At 35.2% G+C, this 19,847-nt stretch overlaps 1 protein-coding gene across 3 annotated transcripts in view; it reads right to left on the bottom strand.

Moving 5' to 3' along the window:
- The window catches only part of AP3B1 (adaptor related protein complex 3 subunit beta 1), a 262,084-nt gene that overhangs the window by 201,786 nt on the left and 40,451 nt on the right, over positions 1–19,847 (bottom strand). For 2 of the 3 annotated variants that reach the window (XM_053907254.1, XM_019462933.2), the window contains exon 3: positions 11,446–11,520. In XM_053907254.1, coding sequence (XP_053763229.1) covers positions 11,446–11,520 — 75 coding nt within the window. Of the gene's footprint in view, positions 1–11,445; positions 11,521–17,348; positions 17,369–19,847 lie in introns of those variants that run through there. The other variant, XM_053907253.1, reaches the window with a different exon arrangement.

Raw genomic sequence — 19,847 nt, 5'->3', positions numbered from 1 at the left:
TCATGGCCACTGAAGAAAGTAGGGGAATCCCAGAAGGGAAAGGGCTGGAGGTGGGCTCCTCAAATAGTCTCTACCCACATCTCTGACTAACTCCTGAACCATGCAAGCAGAGAATAGACTCAAAGTAGTTCAGAAGAAGACAAAAAATATGACATGAGACTGACTGAAGCTGCTGCTTAAGAAATAGAATTTACAATTCGAACTTGTCAAGGTAAGCACCTTCAAAATACCACCTGTGAAGTAAAAATAAAAGAATACAGAATCTCCATGATAATGTAATGGCAAGAACAGAACTCAAAATTGCCCAATGTAAAAGAAACTCAAGAAATGGAATACATACATACATGCATATATAAAAATATATATGTATACATACACACACACACACACACACACACACACGCGCACACACACACACACACACACACACAAGAAAATCAACCAAAAGTAAGTTTGAGATAAACAAGGTATTGGAACTAGCAGACAATTTTAGAGCCTGCTATTACACATATTCTTAATGAAGTAAAAGAAAATGTGCTCTCAATTAGAGAAGAATAAAGCATATCTCAGCAAAGAAAAAGAAAGAACCAAGGTGAAATTCTAAAATGAAAAAATGTTCACTGAATGTACTCAACAATCAAATGGAGATGCCAGAAGAAGGAGTAAGTGAACCTGAAAAACGGTGAATAAAAATCCAATGGGAAGCACACAAAGAGATATAAGAAAACCAACAAAGCTTCACGCACTTCAAACAATATACATGTTGTTGTTTACAACAGTACGAGAAAGAGAAGAGAATGGAGCAAAATATTACATGAAGAAATAATGGCCACTCTTATGTTTATAGCAGCATTACTTACAATAGCCAAGATACGGAAGCAGCCCTAGTGTCCATCAATTGACAAATGAAGAAAGAAGATGTGGTACGCATACACACACACACACATACACACACACACACACACACACACACACACACACACACACACACAGTGGCTTAGCCAACAAAAAGAATGAAATCTTGGGGCGCCTGGGTGGCTCAGTTGGTTGAACGCCCGACTTCGGCTCATGTCACGATCTCACGGCTTGTGAGTTCAAGCCCCGTGTCCAGCTCTGTACTGACAGCTCAGAGCCTGGAGCCTCTTCAGATTCTCTCTCTCTCTCTCTCTCTCTCTCTCTCTCTCTCTGCCTCCCCTCCCCCGCTCACACTCTGTCTCTCTCAAATAAACATTTAAAAAAATTAAAAAGAAAAACAAGTCAGAAACAAAATTCAGAACTCTTTAAAAAAAAAAGAATGAAATCTTGCCATTTGCAGTGACATGGGTGGAGCTACAGAGTATAATGCTAAGTGAAATAAATCAGTCAGAGAAAAACAAATACTCTACGATTTCACTCATATAGGGAATTTAAGAAACAAAACAAAAGATAAGAGAGAGAGAGACAAGACACAGACTCTTAATTATAGAGAACTGGTGGTTACCACAGAGGAAGTGGTTGGGGGAATGGATTAAATAGGTGATGGGGATTGAGGAATGCATTGGTCATGGTGAGCACACGGTAATGCATGCAAGTGTTGAATTATTATATTGTACACTGAAACTAAAAAAAAGAGAAATAATCGCCAAAATTTCCCTAATTTTGATCAAAGGCAGTAATTCACAGATATAAGACATACAATAAACACCAGGCCAAATGAACACAAAGAAGCTCAAACCAAGACAACTCAGAGTTAAAGATGAAAAGCAAAACATGAAAGCATCATGAGAAAAATGACAAATTACATAAGTGGTATCAATTACCCAGTTAACACGGATACTGCATAACGAATCAGAGGATCTTTAAAGCATCTTTAGAGTGCTAAAAGGAAAAACAACAACAACAACAACAACAACCCATATAACCCAGAATTCTATGACCAGTGCAAGGATCCTTTAGGAACAGAGGTAAAATGGAAACACTTTCAGAAAAGAGATTTCAGCAGCAGTAGATCTGCACCACAGCAAAAGCCAATGCAAGATTTTAAGGCAGGAAGATAATGATACTGATAGAAATGTGGATCTTTACAATACAAAGAGAACGCTGGAAATAAGTGACAAACACTTTTATCTGTTTTCTTCTCTTAATTTCTTTATACATCATGAAAATTTAAAGCAAAAATTGCACTGTCTTGCGACGTTTTTAATCTGACACAAATAAAGCTAAACAAAAGACAGAAGGAATATGGATGTATACGGTTGCAAGATTTCTATATTTTAAGTGAAGAGATACAGTATTAAATAAGACTGACTGCAAAAAGCTACAAATGAATACAGTAGGGCCGCCTGGGTGGCTCAATCGGTTAAGTGTACAACTCTTGATTTCGGCTCAGGTCAGGATCTCACGGTTCTCGGCTGAAGGTGCAGAGCCCTGCTTGGGATCCTCTCCCCTCCTCTCTCTTTGCCCCTCACAAGCTCTCTCTCCCTCACTCTGTCTCTTAAAATAAATAAATAAACTTTCAAAAATAAAAATAAATACAGTCAACAATTTGAAAAAAAGTGCAAAGGTAAACAGGTTAAAAATAAAAACAAGAAAATTTTAAATGGGATTTCCTCCAAACCAAAGGGAAGAAAGGAAAAAAGAAAACAAAAAAGACAAATAGAAAATAAATAGTATAATAGTACACTCAAATCCAAACATACCAATAATTACATCAAGTGTTAAAATAATAAACAATCCAATTCAAAGCCACAGTTTGAAAAAATGGATGGGGAAAAGATGGAACTATGTTCTGGCAATAAGAGATGCACAGGACATTCAAAGACAGAGACAGGCTAAAAGCAAATAGTTGGAAAAAACATATACTGGACAAAGGATGAGAAGGCTGGAGTGGCAACATGAATAACAAATCAAATAGACTTTAAGACAAAAAGTGTCACCAGGGATAAAGAAGGACCTATTTTAGGGTAAAAGGGTCAAGTCATTACGAAGACACGCAGAGTGAGGCGTGATGGGAGTGCTTTAAAATTTATGCAAGAAAATGACTAAATTAAAGGGAGAAATGAACAATTTCAGAATCATGACTGGGAGATTTAAAAGCCCCCTCCTAGCAATCAGTGGAACACTAGACAACAGGTCAGTAAAAATAATTTTAAAAATCTAAACACTAACAACACACATTATCCAACAATAGCAGAATACACATTCTCTACACCAACTGTACATGGTATGCACACCAAAATAAACTATGATGATCTATAAACAAGTTCTCATAAATTTTAAGAGTGAAATAAAACTAAATATGCTTTAGGTCTAAAATGGAAGAATGTTACAAAGCAATTAATAGTAAGATCATTCAGATAACCCTTCCATCCCCAAAATGAGGAAATTAAACAACATGCTTCTAAATAATCCGTGAGTCAATAAAGAAATCATAAAGTAAAAATATTTGTAACTAAACAACAATGAAAATCTATAAAATTTAATTTGAAAAATGCAAATGAAACAATGTTTAGAAGAAAATACATAGTATTTTATATTAACCAAAAGTTTTGATCTGCATTTCCAACTCAAGATATTAAAAAAAGAACCCCACCTTAACTATGTCTTTTGCAAATTCAGGTCCCAATTTCAAAATAATAAAACTATTTAGACTTTTTTTTACATGTAAATAATGCTTCCATTTTCTAAATGACCACTAAGTAACATAGAGATTTATCCCCTTCGTTTTTAAAAGGAAGCATGTTAAAAATAATTAGCTATTTTGACATTCTCTAGATGTTCGAGCAGCTCAATACTGTTAGAACTGTCCTGTTTATTTTTGTTTTCAAGAGGAAAAAAGTCAGCTTTCTTAGGTGAATTTTATACAGGTAAAGGACATTCATATATTTCAGTTTTTGTGTTTTTTCCCACTTCAAGAAAAACATAACCATGTTCATGTTCAAAGACTGACAAAATAATTGTCGGTAAATTAATTTTTAATATTAAAAAGGAACCCCAAATTATGTATAAATCTGAAGTATAAAAGATAAATACAAAAGTCAATAATCATTTAAAAAAATCAATGACATACAAAACAGAAAAAAGTAAATGGATAAAACTAAAAGCTGTTTTTCAAAAGGTCAATACAATTGATAAGCCTCTAATTTGATCAAGAAAAAGAGAAGACAAAAACTACCAATTATCAGGAAGAATAAATATCACTGCAGAAGGTACAGACATTAAAAAAATACTAAGGGAATATTTTTAACAATTTCATGTTACTAAACTGACAACCCGGATGAAATGGATAAATTTCTTGACTGACAAATTACTAACAGAGATCCAAGAAGAAATAGAAAAGCTAAATAGCCCTGTGTTGGCGATCCACCAAGACCATCTTCAGGTTGGATGACTGGCTAGAAGGGTTTATAGCACTCAGAGAAGTTGTCATACTCAGGGTTATGATTCATTACAGCAAAGGAATACATAGTAAGATCAGCAGAAGGAAAAGGTACATGGGGTGAAGTCCAGAGGACACCAGGCACAAGCTTCCAAGAATCCTAACAGTGGAGTCACATAAGACCTGCTTAATTCCTTCAGCAACAATGTATGACAACATGTACAAAATGCCACCAACCAGGGAAACTTGACAAAGAAAGACTATCCAAAGTATTTATTAGGGATCAGTCATGTAGATCCTGTACAACTACACATATTGTCATCACTACGTAGGAGATCAGTAACTAAAGCTCCAGAACAGGAAAAGAAAAAGTAGGTGTTTACCAAAAAGTGATAAAACACTTTTATCAGAACAGTCCAACAGCTCAGTTTGACCAAGCCAGACAACGAGCAGTCATGAAAATGTATCTTTTGGGGGAATGTACGGGGTTTGAGCAACCCAAGTCTGCTGAGTTTTAACTATTTCCCACAGTGGTTTATACCAAATAAACAATTTGAACTCATAATTTAAAACCTTCCTATAAAATAAACTCCAAACACACTTGACTTCACACTAAGGATAAAATAATACCGTATTAGGATAAAATAATTCTACACATACTCTTTGAGACAGCAAAGGAGAAATACATCCCAACTCATTTTACAAAGCCAGTATTAACCTGATTACCCTGATATCAAAACAAAAGCTACTGCAAGTAAAATACATATAGACGCAATAACATATAGACACAAAACTCCTTAATAAAAAGATGGCAAACCAATTCTAACAATATAAAGATTTAACATAAGACGACCATGAGGGACCTACCCCAGGAATAAAAAGGTTTAACTAGTGAAAAATCAATCCTAGTCATTTACCACTATCAAGAGAATAGAGAAAAATCATATAATGTCAAAAGTTACAGAAAAAGCACTTGGAAAAATTCAAAACTCATTTGCTATAAAAACTTTCAGCAAACTATGGATAGAAAGAACTTCCTCAACATGATTACAGACAGCTGCAAAAAAAACCTATAGCTAATATCATATTCAAAGATAAAAAGGCACAGTGCTTTCTACATGAGAAACAAGGCAAGGATAACTATTCTCATCACTTTTATTCAATACTGTAATGTACGGTGTACTCAATGTAATATGACAAGAAGATAAAAGAATAGAAAAGTAAAATTACATTTGTACATGATATGATCCTTTATGTAACAAAGCCTAAGAAATCTATAAAATAGCTATCAGAGCTAATAAGTGAATTTAGCAAAGACACAACACAAGATCAATATACAAAAATCAATTCTTTATGCTAGCAATAACCAATTGGGAAATGAAATAAAAAAGACAATGTTGTTTAAAATAGCCTTCAGGGGTGCCTGGGTGGCTCAGTCGGTTAAGCATCAAACTCTTGATTTGGGCTCAGGTCATGATCTCACAGTTCATGAGTTCAAGTGGCCCCCTCCCCCTGTATCAGGCTCAGCACTGACAGTGTAGAGCCTGCTTAGAATTCTCTCTCTCTCTCTGTCTCTCTCTCTGTCTCTCTCTCTTTCTCTCTCTCCTCTCTCTCTCCCCACCTCTTCATCTCTCTCCACTCCTCCCTCACTCACTCTCTCTCAAAATGAATAACCTTAAAAACAAATTTTATATAGTTTTTAGGTTTATTTCTTTTGAGAGAGAGAGAGGGCACACACACCAAAGGGGCAGAGAGGTGGTGGGGGGGAGAGAGAGAGAATCACAAGCAGCCTCCGCACCATCAACAGAGTCCGATGCGGGGCTGGAACTCACAAACCACGAACGAGATCATGACCTGGGCCAAGATCAAGAGTTGGACACTCAACCAACTGAGCCACCCAGGTGCCCCTCAAAATAAATGAACTTTAAAAAAATAAACAAAACAGCTTTCAAAACTACTAAAAAACAAATTTAAAATACATGCAAAACTTGAATACCAAAACTATAAAATACTGCAAAAGGAAATTATAGAAGACCACATTTGTGGACTGGAAGACTTAATATGGTAAAGACAGCAATTTTCCCCAAATTTGATCTATAAATTCAATGCAAACAAAATCAGTCCTAACAGGCTTTTGAGGAAACTGACACGCTAATTTTAACACTTACATAAAAAGACAAAAGACCCAGACTAGCCAAAAAAAGGTTAAAAAAACAAAACCAGGCTGGAGTGCTTACACTACCTGACTTCAAGACTTACAACGTGACTATCCAGTGAACAAGGCAGTGTGGTATGGCAAATAGATCAACGGAAAAGAAAAGAGTCCAGAAACACACTTGCACTTATATGATCAAGAATTTTTCACAGAAGTAGCAAGGCAATTCAAGGGGGAAAAGACAGAATCTTCTTAAAAGTGATACCAGAACAAATGAATACCCAGAAAAATCAATAAATAAATCTTGAACCTTACTTACCTCACATCACACACAAAGTCTAATTTGAAATGTGCTGTGCAGGAAAAAGTTAATAAAGCAGGCCAAAGAATGCTATCCTTAGAAAGTCTGCTTTCAAAGCTGGCACTGACTGGGATCTGGGAACTTGAATTTTAGGGGTATTCCCACAATTCCCTGATAAGGGTGGTTTACAAACAATATGGTTTATGCTCAACATTTGCTTTTTTTTAAGGGAGTTTGGAATTTTGGTACATGCTAGGCAGTTAATGCCTCCATGAACAGCCCCCCAGTAAAAGACCTGGGCACTGAATCACTAATGAGCTCTCCTAGTGGACAACACCTCACACTTTTTGTCACAATTGATGCTGGAGGAATTGATTATCACTGGGAAAATCACTGGAGAAAGATACTTGGAAGCTTGCATCTGGTTTCCTCTTGACTTTACCACAAGCACCTCTTTCAGGGACTGATTTTATTATGTACCTTTCATTGTAATAAATCATAGCTATGAGTATGACTATATCCTAAGTCCTATGAGTCCTCCCAGTGAATCATCGAACCTATGGATCACAGACCTATGGACACTGGATCCAAACATGGATCATTGACCTAAATATAATAGCTACAACTATTAAACTTTTAGAACACACCAGGAAAAATCTTTGACATTAGGTTAGACAAAGATCTCTTAAAAAGGTCACCAAAAACCATGAGGTACAACTGAGAAAAAAACAAGATAAAATGGACTTTATCAAAATCAAATGTTTGTTTTTTAAAAGATATTAAGAAAACAAAAAGGCAAGCCACAGACCAAGAGAAAATAAATAATAATAAATAACCATCTATCTGACAGAAGCCTAGAACCAGAATTCTTACACTTTAATAATAAAACAAAAAAGATATGAACAGACATTTTAGAAGAGATATGACTAACCAATAAATCATGAAAAGATGTTCAACGGCACTAAATATAGGAAAATGTAGGGGCGCCTGGGTGGCTCAGTCAGTTAAGGGTCTCACTTCAGATCAGGTCATAAACTCACCGTTGAGTTCAAGACCCACATCGGGCGTTGTCAGCAAAGAACCCGCTTTAGATCCTCTGTTTCCCTCTCCCCCATCCCCCCTCTCAAAAATAAATGAACATTTAAAGGAAAAAAAAAAAGAAAATACAAATACATGCACAATGAAATACCATTATACAGCTACCAAAGTGGCTAATGTTAGAGTCTAATAAGGTCAAGTGTTGGAAGGGATGTGAACCAACTGGAACTCCCATACAATTGCTGGTGGAAATGCAAATGATACAGCCACTTTGGAAAACTCTATGACACTATTTCCTAAAAACTAAATATACAGGGGCACCTGGGTGGTTCAGTTGGTTGAACACCTGGCTCTTGATTTTGGCTCAGGTTATGATGTCACGGTTCGCGGTTTCCAGCAACACAGGGCCTGCTTGAGAGCCTCTCTCTCCCTCTCTGGGTACCGCTCCCCTGCTTGCTCTTGCACTCTCTCCCTCTCAAAATAAATTAATAAACTTAAAAAAAAATTAAATATACATTTCCCAGACAATGCAACTTATCTATCCCTAGGTTATTAGAAAAGAAAAAGTTAAACAAAATTAAAATACAAGAAAAATTAAAAATTAAAATACATGACCACATACAGCATTTTATTCAGGTGTATTTCAAAAGGTAAATTTGAAAATTGTAAAAATATCAGATTACAGCAAAAAAGGAACAAAATGGGAATACATGAAATAGTACAGATGAATCTCAGATTTGAAGGTAAAAGGAGTCAAATTCAGGGCCCCTGGGTGGCTCAGTTGATTAAGCATCCAACTTCGGCTCAGGTCAGGATCTCGAGGTTTGGGTTCAAGCCCTGCACCAGGTTCTTTGCTGACAGCTGAGAGCCTGAAGCCTGCTTCAGATTCTGATTCTCCCTCTGCCCCTCCCTCCCTCTCTCTCTCTCTCTCAAATATGAATGAATGAATGAATGAATGAATGAATAAAACATTTAAAAAATAAGGACTAAAACTCTAGAGACATCATACTGTACGGTTTAATTTATAAGAAATTCTAAAAATGACAAAAGTCGTAACCAAAAGCAGATCAGTGATTGCATGGAGACTCAAAATGGATCACAGCCCTATATATAAAAGTTAAATCTACAAACTGTTAGGAAAAAAGACAAATATAAATCTTCATGACCTTGGATTAAGCATCCATTTCTTAGATACAACACCCAAGGCATAAGGAAACAAAGAAAAAATAGAAGTGGAATTCATGAAAATTTACAATGTCTGTGCTTCAAAGGACACAATCAAGAAAATGAAAAGATAATCCACAGAATGGGAGAAAATATTTGCAAATTTGATAACAGATAAGAATCTAGTATTCAGAATATATAAAGAACTCTAACAATAAACAACAGAAAGAAAACCCAATTATAAAACGGTAAAAAGATCTGAACAGACATTTTTTCAAAGAAGATACAGAACTGGCCAAGAGACAATCAACAGTTTTTTATTAGAGAAATGTGAATCCAAATTGCAAAAGCAGTAATGCGATTCCACTTCATACCCTTTAGCATAACTCTAATCTAAAAGACAGCAATTTTTTTTCAAAAAAGAAAAATTAGTATTGGTGAGGATGTGGAGAAATTATAACTCACATACAGTATCAATGGAAATGTAAAATGGTGCAGCGCTGTGCAAAAGAGTTTGGCAAGTCCTCAAAAAACCATACAGTAACCATATCACAGTAACCAGAAATATCACTCCAAGGTACACATACGAGAGAAGTGAACACATAGGTACACACACAAACTTGTACAAAGTGTTTAGTACTATTCATGATAGCTAAAAAGTGGAAACAACCAAAATGTCACTGGTGAATGAATACACAAAATTCAGTATGTCCATACAACAGAATATTATTCAGCAATAAAGAGAAATGAGGTATTGATGTACACTACAACATGGGTGGACTTCAAAAACATTATGCTAAGTGAAAGAAGCCAGATACAAAAGTCACGCCCCGTACAACTTCATTTATGCCCAAAAGAGGCAAATCCATAGAGACAGAAAGTAGATTCATAGTTGCCTAGGGCTGGGGGCACAAGGAGTGACTGCAGATGAAAGCAGGATTACTTTTTGAGGTGATAAAAATACAGAAGAAGGAAATGGCAGTGATGGTTGTACAATTTGGTAAATCACTGAATGGCCCACTTTAAAAGTTTATGGCATGTTAACTATATTTCAAAGAAAAATGACTTTTAAAAAGCAAAAATAATAACCATATATTTTTCGGCGATTTTAGCATTATTTAGAAGTAAAATGTATGATAACTTAGGAAAAGGTAGGAAGGAGAAAATGGAAATTTACTGTCATAAGGTTTTCAAAGTATATATGAAAGGTTATAATGTTGATTAAAAGTGAAAAACTCCCTTACATCCTTAATTTCTATTTCTTATAATCTACCTATCTCTACCTAAAACATCTGCTCTGATGACACTTAGACCTTGAAAATATTCTTCAGTGAAGACCGCTACTCCTACCAAACTTTCCAGACTCAAAAAGAGAACTAAGCATATTCCTCAAACTGTTGGCAACAGGCAAAGGAGCAGCATGTGTGCTGGCATTTTCATTCTCATGTATATATCACTACTTCCTACTGAGTAAACATGATCCTCCAATCACTACCTACATCAGTTGACAGTGAAATCCATGAGAGATGTGGTCATTAATTCTCTTCATTCCTACCTTCTATTGTTTTGAAATACAAGCCGTTTGCTCAGATCAATCTCTCATCCCCTTCACTGAACTCTTCATCCTACTCATCTTACTCAATGGCTTCTACATTAGCTCATATTTTTCTTTTGCACTCTATCAAAAGTCACGAGTCCATTTGACCCAACATTACCTTGGCCTCAAAGTGCTTTGAATTCCTGATTCAAACACCACGTGTAAACCTACACAGAGACAAGCACTCAAAGGCTCACACTACATCCTGCCTTCTGCTCACCTCCTACTGTACAGAGGCAGGGTGTACCATGTTTCAAAAAGAGCCCTAGATTTGGAGTGATAATACTTGGGTTCAAACACTATCCTACTACTGAATGAACTTAGGTCTATTTCAATGGACATGTGCTTTTTTTTTTTTTAGGTTTATTTATTTATTTTGAGAGAGAGCATGAGTGGGGTAGGAACAAAGAGAGAAGGGAGGAGAACCCCAAGCAGGTTCTGCACTGTCAGCATGGTATCTGACCCAAAGCTCAAACTCACTAACCATGAGATCATGACCTGAGTCAAAACCAAGAGTTGGACGCTAACCCAGGTGCCCCTGGATATGTGCTATCCTAATATTAAGTCCCGAGAGCAGAACACCAACTCAACTGGCTTCTACGAATATACAAGTTACCATCATTCACCCAGGTGAATTAATTTCAATTTATTTTTCACATTCCCCATCCAAAAATCCAAATACTGTTTATTCTATTTAAGACTATGAACATTTTACTTAGAGCAAAAGAAATCTAGTGATACTTAAGGATCTTATGTCACATTTCAAAGTAACAAAAAGTATATGATTCTTTTACAACAGAAAGAATTATGAAAATTATGAATCAAAACAATACCTCAATATTTTTACTGGCCACATTCTTCACAACAGCAGGAAACAGTTCAGATGCATTTTTCCCTTTTGCAATCATCTGAAGAATAAAAGTGGAGTATTAGAGTTGAAATCTTTTATAAATTAGTCATTTGAAAATAAAACATAAATTCTACATACATTAAATATTTAGAAAATTGAATCAGCAAATAAGCTATGGAATTCACAAGCTGAAGTCTTTTTGAATCATTTTACTTATCCCAATTATCAGTATCAAAGAACAAATAAAGTCTTGAGTATCAATATAAATATACAAATACACAGACACATTAGAAATATATAGTAGTTCAAGACATACAATAAAACATTTACAATAGTTTTCTCTGGCTAATGAGGCTGTAAATACTTTAAAAATATTTGTACTGTTCTTTAGTTTCCAAGCTCTTATATTAAAGTTATACATTGCCAATGGGGGTGGCGGGGAATAAACGTTATTGTGGACAAACTATTTCCCCCTTGGCTTTCATTTCATAGGTTTCCCTATCTCCAACCATTACATTTCAAAGTTCTCTTCACCAAGTCCTCTCCTCTGCCCGCTAAGTTCTGTATATCACCATCTTTTCAGGCTACACTATTCTACAATCTCTGAAACTCGTAACATTTCATTCACCCTCATGACTTAACTCTCACACTATAGGGATCAATTCCCCAAACTCTAGCCCTAACTCTGGGTCCTAGTTACACTTCTGTAACTGGACATCATTAGAAGTCTCCCTCATCTCAAACTTGCTAAAACCAAACTCATTTTTCATGATAAAATAGCATTCATGCTAGAACTTCCTATTTCCACCAATTTTCCCAGATACCAGAAACCACAAATTTATTCTGGTCTCTTCCCACATGTACAGAGTAACTAGGTCCTGTTGTGATTTCTTTGTACTATCACATTAATCCTTTCTCGCTGTTACTATCCTAAAATAGGTCAACATCATCTCACAAAGGTCTTTTCCAACAGTCTCCTGCTCCTGTTCATAATGTACCACACTGACAGTTTCACATGCTTAAAACACTACTGTGTACATGTCAGCCCCTCTCAAAGATTTCAAAAGCCCTTGGCTGCCTAAAAGTCCAAACTATTTCACTTAATATTAAATGCCCTCACAATTTACAACATCCCTCTTGAGCACAGCAACAATTATTGTTCTACACCAACACTATTATCAAAGTAAACTGACCTACTCACTACCAGAACATTTTCTGGCTACTCTATGCCTTATCACACCCCCAAGTCAATTCTTTTTACTTTTCACAATTCTCTAAAATTCTAATCATTCTCCCTCCCTAGAGCCACCCAAAAATACCTGGCCCACATTGTTGTCCAATTCTAATTTCCTCTAAAATTTTTAAACTCACACTCTTCATTTGTGCTGTTTTATTTCTATTTACTGTAGTTTTATGTCTACCTGTATCCTCATTTCCTTCACTCTCATTCTCGGAATATATCTTCTTTATGTCGTTTAATAGTCTACACTTTGGTAGCTACAAAATAAAGTTTAACAACAGGATCATTTTCTGGAAAGGGATTCTTCATGAATTATACACCATATGTAAAAACTATCTTAAAAAAGATGGAAGGTATTAGTTTTATAAAATCATGACAAAAGTTTTATTATATACTATGTGATATTTTAAGCATTCAAATCCCAGTTAGCAATTTTTCAATAAGATCTTTCTACATAACAGCTTAAAAACACTCCAATATAAGCTAATCCTTTCATATTCTGTTTCCTTACCTGTCACATTATGATTTGAATATTCTGTGAAACCTACTGCATATTACAGAAGGTTCACAAATAATGCAGCTAAAACATCTTTATTATGATTTTTACACCTCCCTCAGTTTCCTCATCTGTAAAATAAGGAAAGAGAGAACAAATGTTTTTGGGCCCATGCCTTCAGTTATTCAATGAATACCTGAAGTTGAAGATTCTGTCCTATTATGTCCTATTCCAAGGATTCCCTAACTGTTCTACAAAAGGTTATTCAAAAAGATGTTAATAGATGAGGGAAGAAAAAAACCCTACAGTCAAATTCATTCAACAAATATTTGCTGAAAGGACACTACATGCCAAGGAGTACTGTAGGCCTTGGGGATACACCTTGCCCAGTGGAGCTTACCTTCTAATGGGGGCTAGGAACAATAAACAAATAAATACAATGTGTGAGATGGTAAAATAGAGTACTATGGAAAAAAATAAAGGACTGTATGAGAAATGGAAAGTGCCAGGGTGGCGGTGGTAGCTGCTCTTTTATGTTTTAAAGTGTTTTCATAGTATATATTTCCCATCCTTGTATTTTTAATCTATGTCTTTATATTAAAAATGGGTTTCTCCTACAGAACATACAGTTGCATCTTAACATTTTCATCCAATCTGACAATCTCTTTTAGTTGGTGACTTAAGATCACTCACATTTAATATAATTACTGGTGTCGTTAGATTCAGGTCTACAATTTTTTTTAAGTTTATTTATATATTTTGAAAGAGACACAGCAAGTAGGGGAGGGGCAAAGAGAGAGGGGGGTAGAGGAGCTAAAGTGGGCTCCGTGCTAACAGCACAGAGCTCGATGCAGGGCTCAAACCCACAAACCGTGAGATGATGACCTGAGCCAAAGTCAGATACTCAACCAATTGAGCCACCCAGGTGCCCCCACATCTACAATTTTATTATCTGTTTTCTGTTTACTGTGTGTGTTTTGTTTGACTGACCTCTGTCATTCCCATTATTTGGGAACTTGTTAGTATTTGGTATTTTAATGTTTACATTGATTTTTTGTTTATATCTTCTTGAAGAACGTTTAGTGGTTCTTCTAGGGATTATTAGATGGACAAATCAAGATTCAACAAACCTTTCACAGTCTACTTAGATTTAATATTGTACCAGGTCAAATAAAATGTAGAAACCTTAAAACCAGACAGGCCCTTTTAATCCCACCTCCCTGCTAGCCTTTGTATTATGCTATCCTATATATCTACACCTATTTAAAACCTCTCAGACATGTATAACTTAAGAAGAATAAAATTAGGCCTTTATGCTTGCCAAATACAGTGGACCCTTGAACAATGCAGGGGTTAGGGGTACCAATCCCCTGCAGATTCGAACATCCATGTATAACTTTTGACTCCTCCCACAAATTAACTACTAATAACCTACTTTTGAACAGAAACCCTTCAGATAACATAAACAGTTGATTAACATATATTCTGTATGTTACATATACTATATACTGTACTCTTCTTACAATAAACTAGAGAAAATATTAAGAAAATTATGAGAAAAAAAGATCATAAGGAAGAGAAAATACATTTACAGCACAGTACTCTAAATATAACACGTATAAATGGACCCTTGAAATTCAAATCTGTGTTGTTCAAGTATCACCTCTATTTTCTTTCAGTACTTTAAAGATGTTCCACTGACTTCTGGCTGCCATGGTTTCTGATGTTATTAAAATCACTGATCCTTGTATGTAATGTATCATTGTTTTTCCAGGTACTGTCAAGATTATTTCTTTATTTTTGGTCTTCTACAGTTTAATTGCTATGTGTTTAGGCATGGTTTTCTTTGGGTTTATCCTAATTGGGATTCAGTGAACTTTTCATCTATAAGTTTATGTCATTCATTCATTTGGGTAGTTTCCAGCCATTATTTCTTCAAATATTTTTTTTTTTCAACATTTTTTTATTTATTTGTGGGACAGAGAGAGACAGAGCATGAACGGGGGAGGGACAGAGAGAGAGGGAGACACAGAATCGGAAACAGGCTCCAGGCTCTGAGCCATCAGCCCAGAGCCTGACGCGGGGCTCGAACTCACGGACCATGAGATCGTGACCTGGCTGAAGTCGGACGCTTAACCGACTGCGCCACCCAGGCGCCCCTCTTCAAATATTTTTACTGCCCAATCTCTCTCCTCCTTTTGGACATATTTGTTAGATCTTTTGATATTATCCAACAAAACCCTGAGGCTATGTTCAGTTCTTTTCCTTTTATTAATCTATTCTTCAAACCAACTAAGTTCTAATGATCTGTCTTCAGCTTCTGGCTCTTTTTTCTCTTATACTTATTTTGCTGTTGAGTCAATCCAGGATGTACTGTATTTCAGATACGATAAAAAAGATACCAGATTATTTCAGATATGATAGAAATTTCAACAAATTTCTACATGATGTAGTTCACTTAAGATACTTTAGTAAAAAAACTACCTATTAGTTTCTACCTGGGGAATAAGTGGATATAGGAGAACCCCTTTCTATATGTTGGGGGGATGGCTTTTTACATATTTGAAAATATTTTTTTCCCATTCTGAGGCTTGTCTCATCACAATGTTGTGGTATCATATGATGCACAAAGATTTTAATTTTGATACAGCCCTAATTATCCTTTTTTTCTTTTGTTGCTCACTTTTTGGTTTGTATCTAAGAAACCTCTGACAAATCTCATGTCATGAAGTTTCTGCCCTATGTTTTCTTCTATAAGTTTTACATTTTTACCTCTAACATTTAGGTCTTTGATTAATTTTGCCTTGTTTTATATATAGTATGAGGTAGGGGTCTAAATTCATTTTCTTGCAGGTGGTATCTAGTTTCCCAGCACCATTTGTTGAAGACTATAATTTCACCATTGAACAGTCTTGCACTCTTGTCAAAAATCATTTGACCACATAGTTAAGGGTTTACTTCTGCATGCTCTGTTGGGTATATATGTCTTTGTGACAGTTCCACGTTGTTTTGATTACTGTAGCTTTGGAATAAGTTTTCAGACCAGCAAGTGTGAGACTTATAAATTTGTTCAAGACTATTTTGGTTATTCAGGGTCTATATGAATTTTAGGATAGATTTTCCTTTTTTTTGCAAATAATATCACTGGAATTTTTATAGTAATTACACTGAATATGTAGATCGCTTTGATACTGACATCTTAAAAATATTAAGTCTTTTAATCCATGAACATAGGATGCCCTTCCATTTATTTGTGTCTTCTCTAATTTCTGTCAGCAACATTTTGCAGTTCTCAAGGTACAAGTCTTTGCCCCCTTAGTTTATTTCTGGTATTGTATTCTTTTTAATGCTACTGTAAATAGGACTATTGTCTTAGTATCTTTCTTGAATTGTTCATTGTCAGAGTATATAGACGCAAGTAATTGTTATGTAACGATTTTGTATATCGCAACTTTGCTCAATACATTTATTAGTTTTAAAACTTTCCATAAAATATTTAGTTTTCTAAATATGAAATCATGTTGTCTGTGAATAAAGATAATTTTAGTTCTTCCTTTGCAATTTGGGTGCCTTTTATTTCTTTTTCTCGCCTAATTGCTCTGGCTAAAACTTTCAATAGTATATTGAACAGAAGAGACAAAAGCAGGCATCCTTATCTTTTTCCTTATTGAAGAAAACCTTTCAGTCTTTCACTGCTGACTATGATGTTAGCTGTGGGTTTTTCATAAATGGCCTCTAACATGTTGAGGTTGTTTCCTTCCAGTCCTAGTTTGTTCAGTGCTTTATCATGAGTGTTAAATTTGGCCAAATTCTTTTTCTCTACCAATTGAGATGATCTTGTGGGTTTTTCCTCTTCATTCTGTTAATGTGGTGTATTGTTATGATTGACTTTCATGTTGCTTATGTTTTTTTATAAATAATGAGTAATTATCTAGATCTAAAAATCCACATTAATTTTTTAAACTCAGGGAAAAAAAGAGGAAAAATTGTGCTTTTCTAAATTTTAACTGGCTTCATTTTTCACAGTAACAAAGATGGTTTATTTTAAAAAGTTCAAAATTTTTGATTTTATAAATACTGGTTAATTTACAAGGAAGGAACGAATGGAGGGAAGGATGGTGGGGAAGGAAGCAAGAAAGGTAGATCTTACAGAGTCTCAGACCCAATTCCAGCTCTTAAAAATCAGCAACCTAGAATAAATGAAGAAATAGAAAATGAACTGATCCTTGATTTATATTCCATGAAGTAACAGTGGAGCAAAATTGACAGAAAACTCACTAAGGTATTATATCGCTAGTAAAAACACAGACCTGCTTATGGAACTGGTCCTGAGGTATATCAACATGGCAGAAAAATCTTGGCCCTTTAAGCAATTTCCAACCCAAGAACAACAAGATGCCAGCATCACGCACAAGATGAATCTTTTAAGGCACACATACAACTGAAACATTTTTGTTAAAGGAAAGAAGAGAGGAATGAACAATGTCTAGAAAAGTTTACACCAAAAATGTTTATCATACATGAACACATTATTAGTTTCTTTTTCTTACATGGATTTTCTCAATTATCCAACAATAATAATGTACCACTTGTATTTAGTTTAAGATCTTTTCAAAAATATTTACAAAAACATAGGGAACTTTGAAATTACTTTTATTTTTCTTAAGGTCAGTACTATCCAACCAAATACCCTGTAAGATGAATGGCTATGAAAATCACATATATCAGTAATTTTACCTTGGCATTTTAAGAATCGTATCAAAGAAAGGTTCAGATTTCCTCATTATCCCATAACTACAAAGACAAGTAAACTAATCTGAGAAAAACCTTCAACATTTAACACTTACCAAAAGAAAATATATGAAAGATTCAATACACCACAGATTTCATTACAAATATTCCATTCCTCCAAGGACAACTCATCAGTATTTTAGCTAAAAAACTTATTTCTAAATTCACTATATGAAACAATACATTTCAAAGTCTCCTAGTTCACCACATTTCACCAAGCCAACATAAAACATGGACATATGCTATAAACACAAGACAGGTATTTTCCAGAAATATTAAGAAAAATAATGTATGAGTTCTTCAACTTGAGTCTCGCTGTGTGAGAGGTGACCACAAGATTTTGAAGTAGGTGGTTTTTTCCCTCTAGGAATGCTTTGGCATACATGAGACTTTATTCAACATATCAAACACTGGAAACATTACCCCATGATACTAAGTAAGTCTCAGATATTACCAAAGAAAGATAATAAAATAAACTGTGACTACCATCATGGTTTCACACTGGTAGATATTGCTGAAAAAATTCTCTACTGAATCATAGGACTACCAAGTATGAAAGACAGTCAGATGTGCACTGCTAACACTTTGATGTATTTGAGAAAAAAACTTGGTAAAATACCCAACATTTAAAATTTTAGCAGAATAAATTTAGAAATGTTTCTAACTATGATCAAAAGAGCTTAAAACTACTCTGCAATCGTATAAAGTGACAAACCCCATTTTCAGGGCTCATGGAATATAAATATAAAGAGAAATTTAAACTTTAAAAATTACTTTAAGAAAATATAAGAAACTTTAAAGCCAATATAAAATTCTAACCGACTGACTCCAGTGAACTACTTTTAGCCAAAAGATGTTTTGAAATGATACACACTTACATGAACAGAAAATATTTCAAATGTTTGAGTAAGGTTCCACATAGAACTGTGGTGCTACCTAGAAATATTAAAAACTGGACAAAAGTAAAGGTGAACAAATGATTGCTATAATAGCTCAGTGGGAAAAATTCAAAGTAAAATAACTATTAGTTACTTAACAAAAGGGGAAGTTAGTAAAAAATAATTGTTGATTGAAAATTGAAATATATCATTCAATAGCATCAAAAACACAAGATATTTAAAAAAGTATTAACAAAATAATAGAACTTAAAATGTAACACTATGGGAATGCAAGCTGGTGCAGCCACTCTGGAAAACAGTATGGAGGTTCCTCAAAAAACTAAAAATAGAACTACCCTATGACCTAGCAATTGCACTACGAGGCATTTATCCAAGGGATACAGGTGTGCTGTTTCAAAGGGACACATGCACCCCCGTGTTTATAGCAGCACTATCAATAATAGCCAAAGTATGGAAAGAGCCCAAATGTCCATCGATGGATGAATGGATAAAGAAGATGTAGGGGCGCCTGGGTGGCTCAGTCGTTTAAACGTCCGACTTCGGCTCAGGTCATGATCTCGCGGTCTGTGAGTTCGAGCCCCGCGTCAGGCTCTGTGCTGACAGCTCAGAGCCTGGACCCTGCTTCAGATTCTGTGTCCCCCTCTCTCTGACCCTCCCCCATCTGTCTCTCTCTGTTTCAAAAATAAATAAACATTAAAAAAAAAAAAAGAATGAAATCTTGCCATTTGCAGCTATGTGAATGGAACTTCAGGGTATTATGCTAAGTGAAATTAGTCAGAGAAAGACAAAAATCATATGACTTCACTCATATGAAGACTTTAAGAGACAAACAGATGAACATAAGGGAAGGGAAACAAAAATAATATAAAAACAGGGGAGGGGGACAAAACAGAAGAGACTCATAAATATGGAGAACAAACTACGGGTTACTGGAGGGGTTGTGGGAGGCGAGATGGGCT

The sequence above is a fragment of the Panthera pardus genome, unplaced genomic scaffold (genome assembly GCF_024362965.1).
Source record: "Panthera pardus isolate Hobbes unplaced genomic scaffold, ASM2436296v1 HiC_scaffold_2, whole genome shotgun sequence".
Taxonomy (NCBI): Eukaryota; Metazoa; Chordata; class Mammalia; order Carnivora; family Felidae; genus Panthera; species Panthera pardus.
This window is presented reverse-complemented; position numbering and strand designations above follow the sequence as displayed.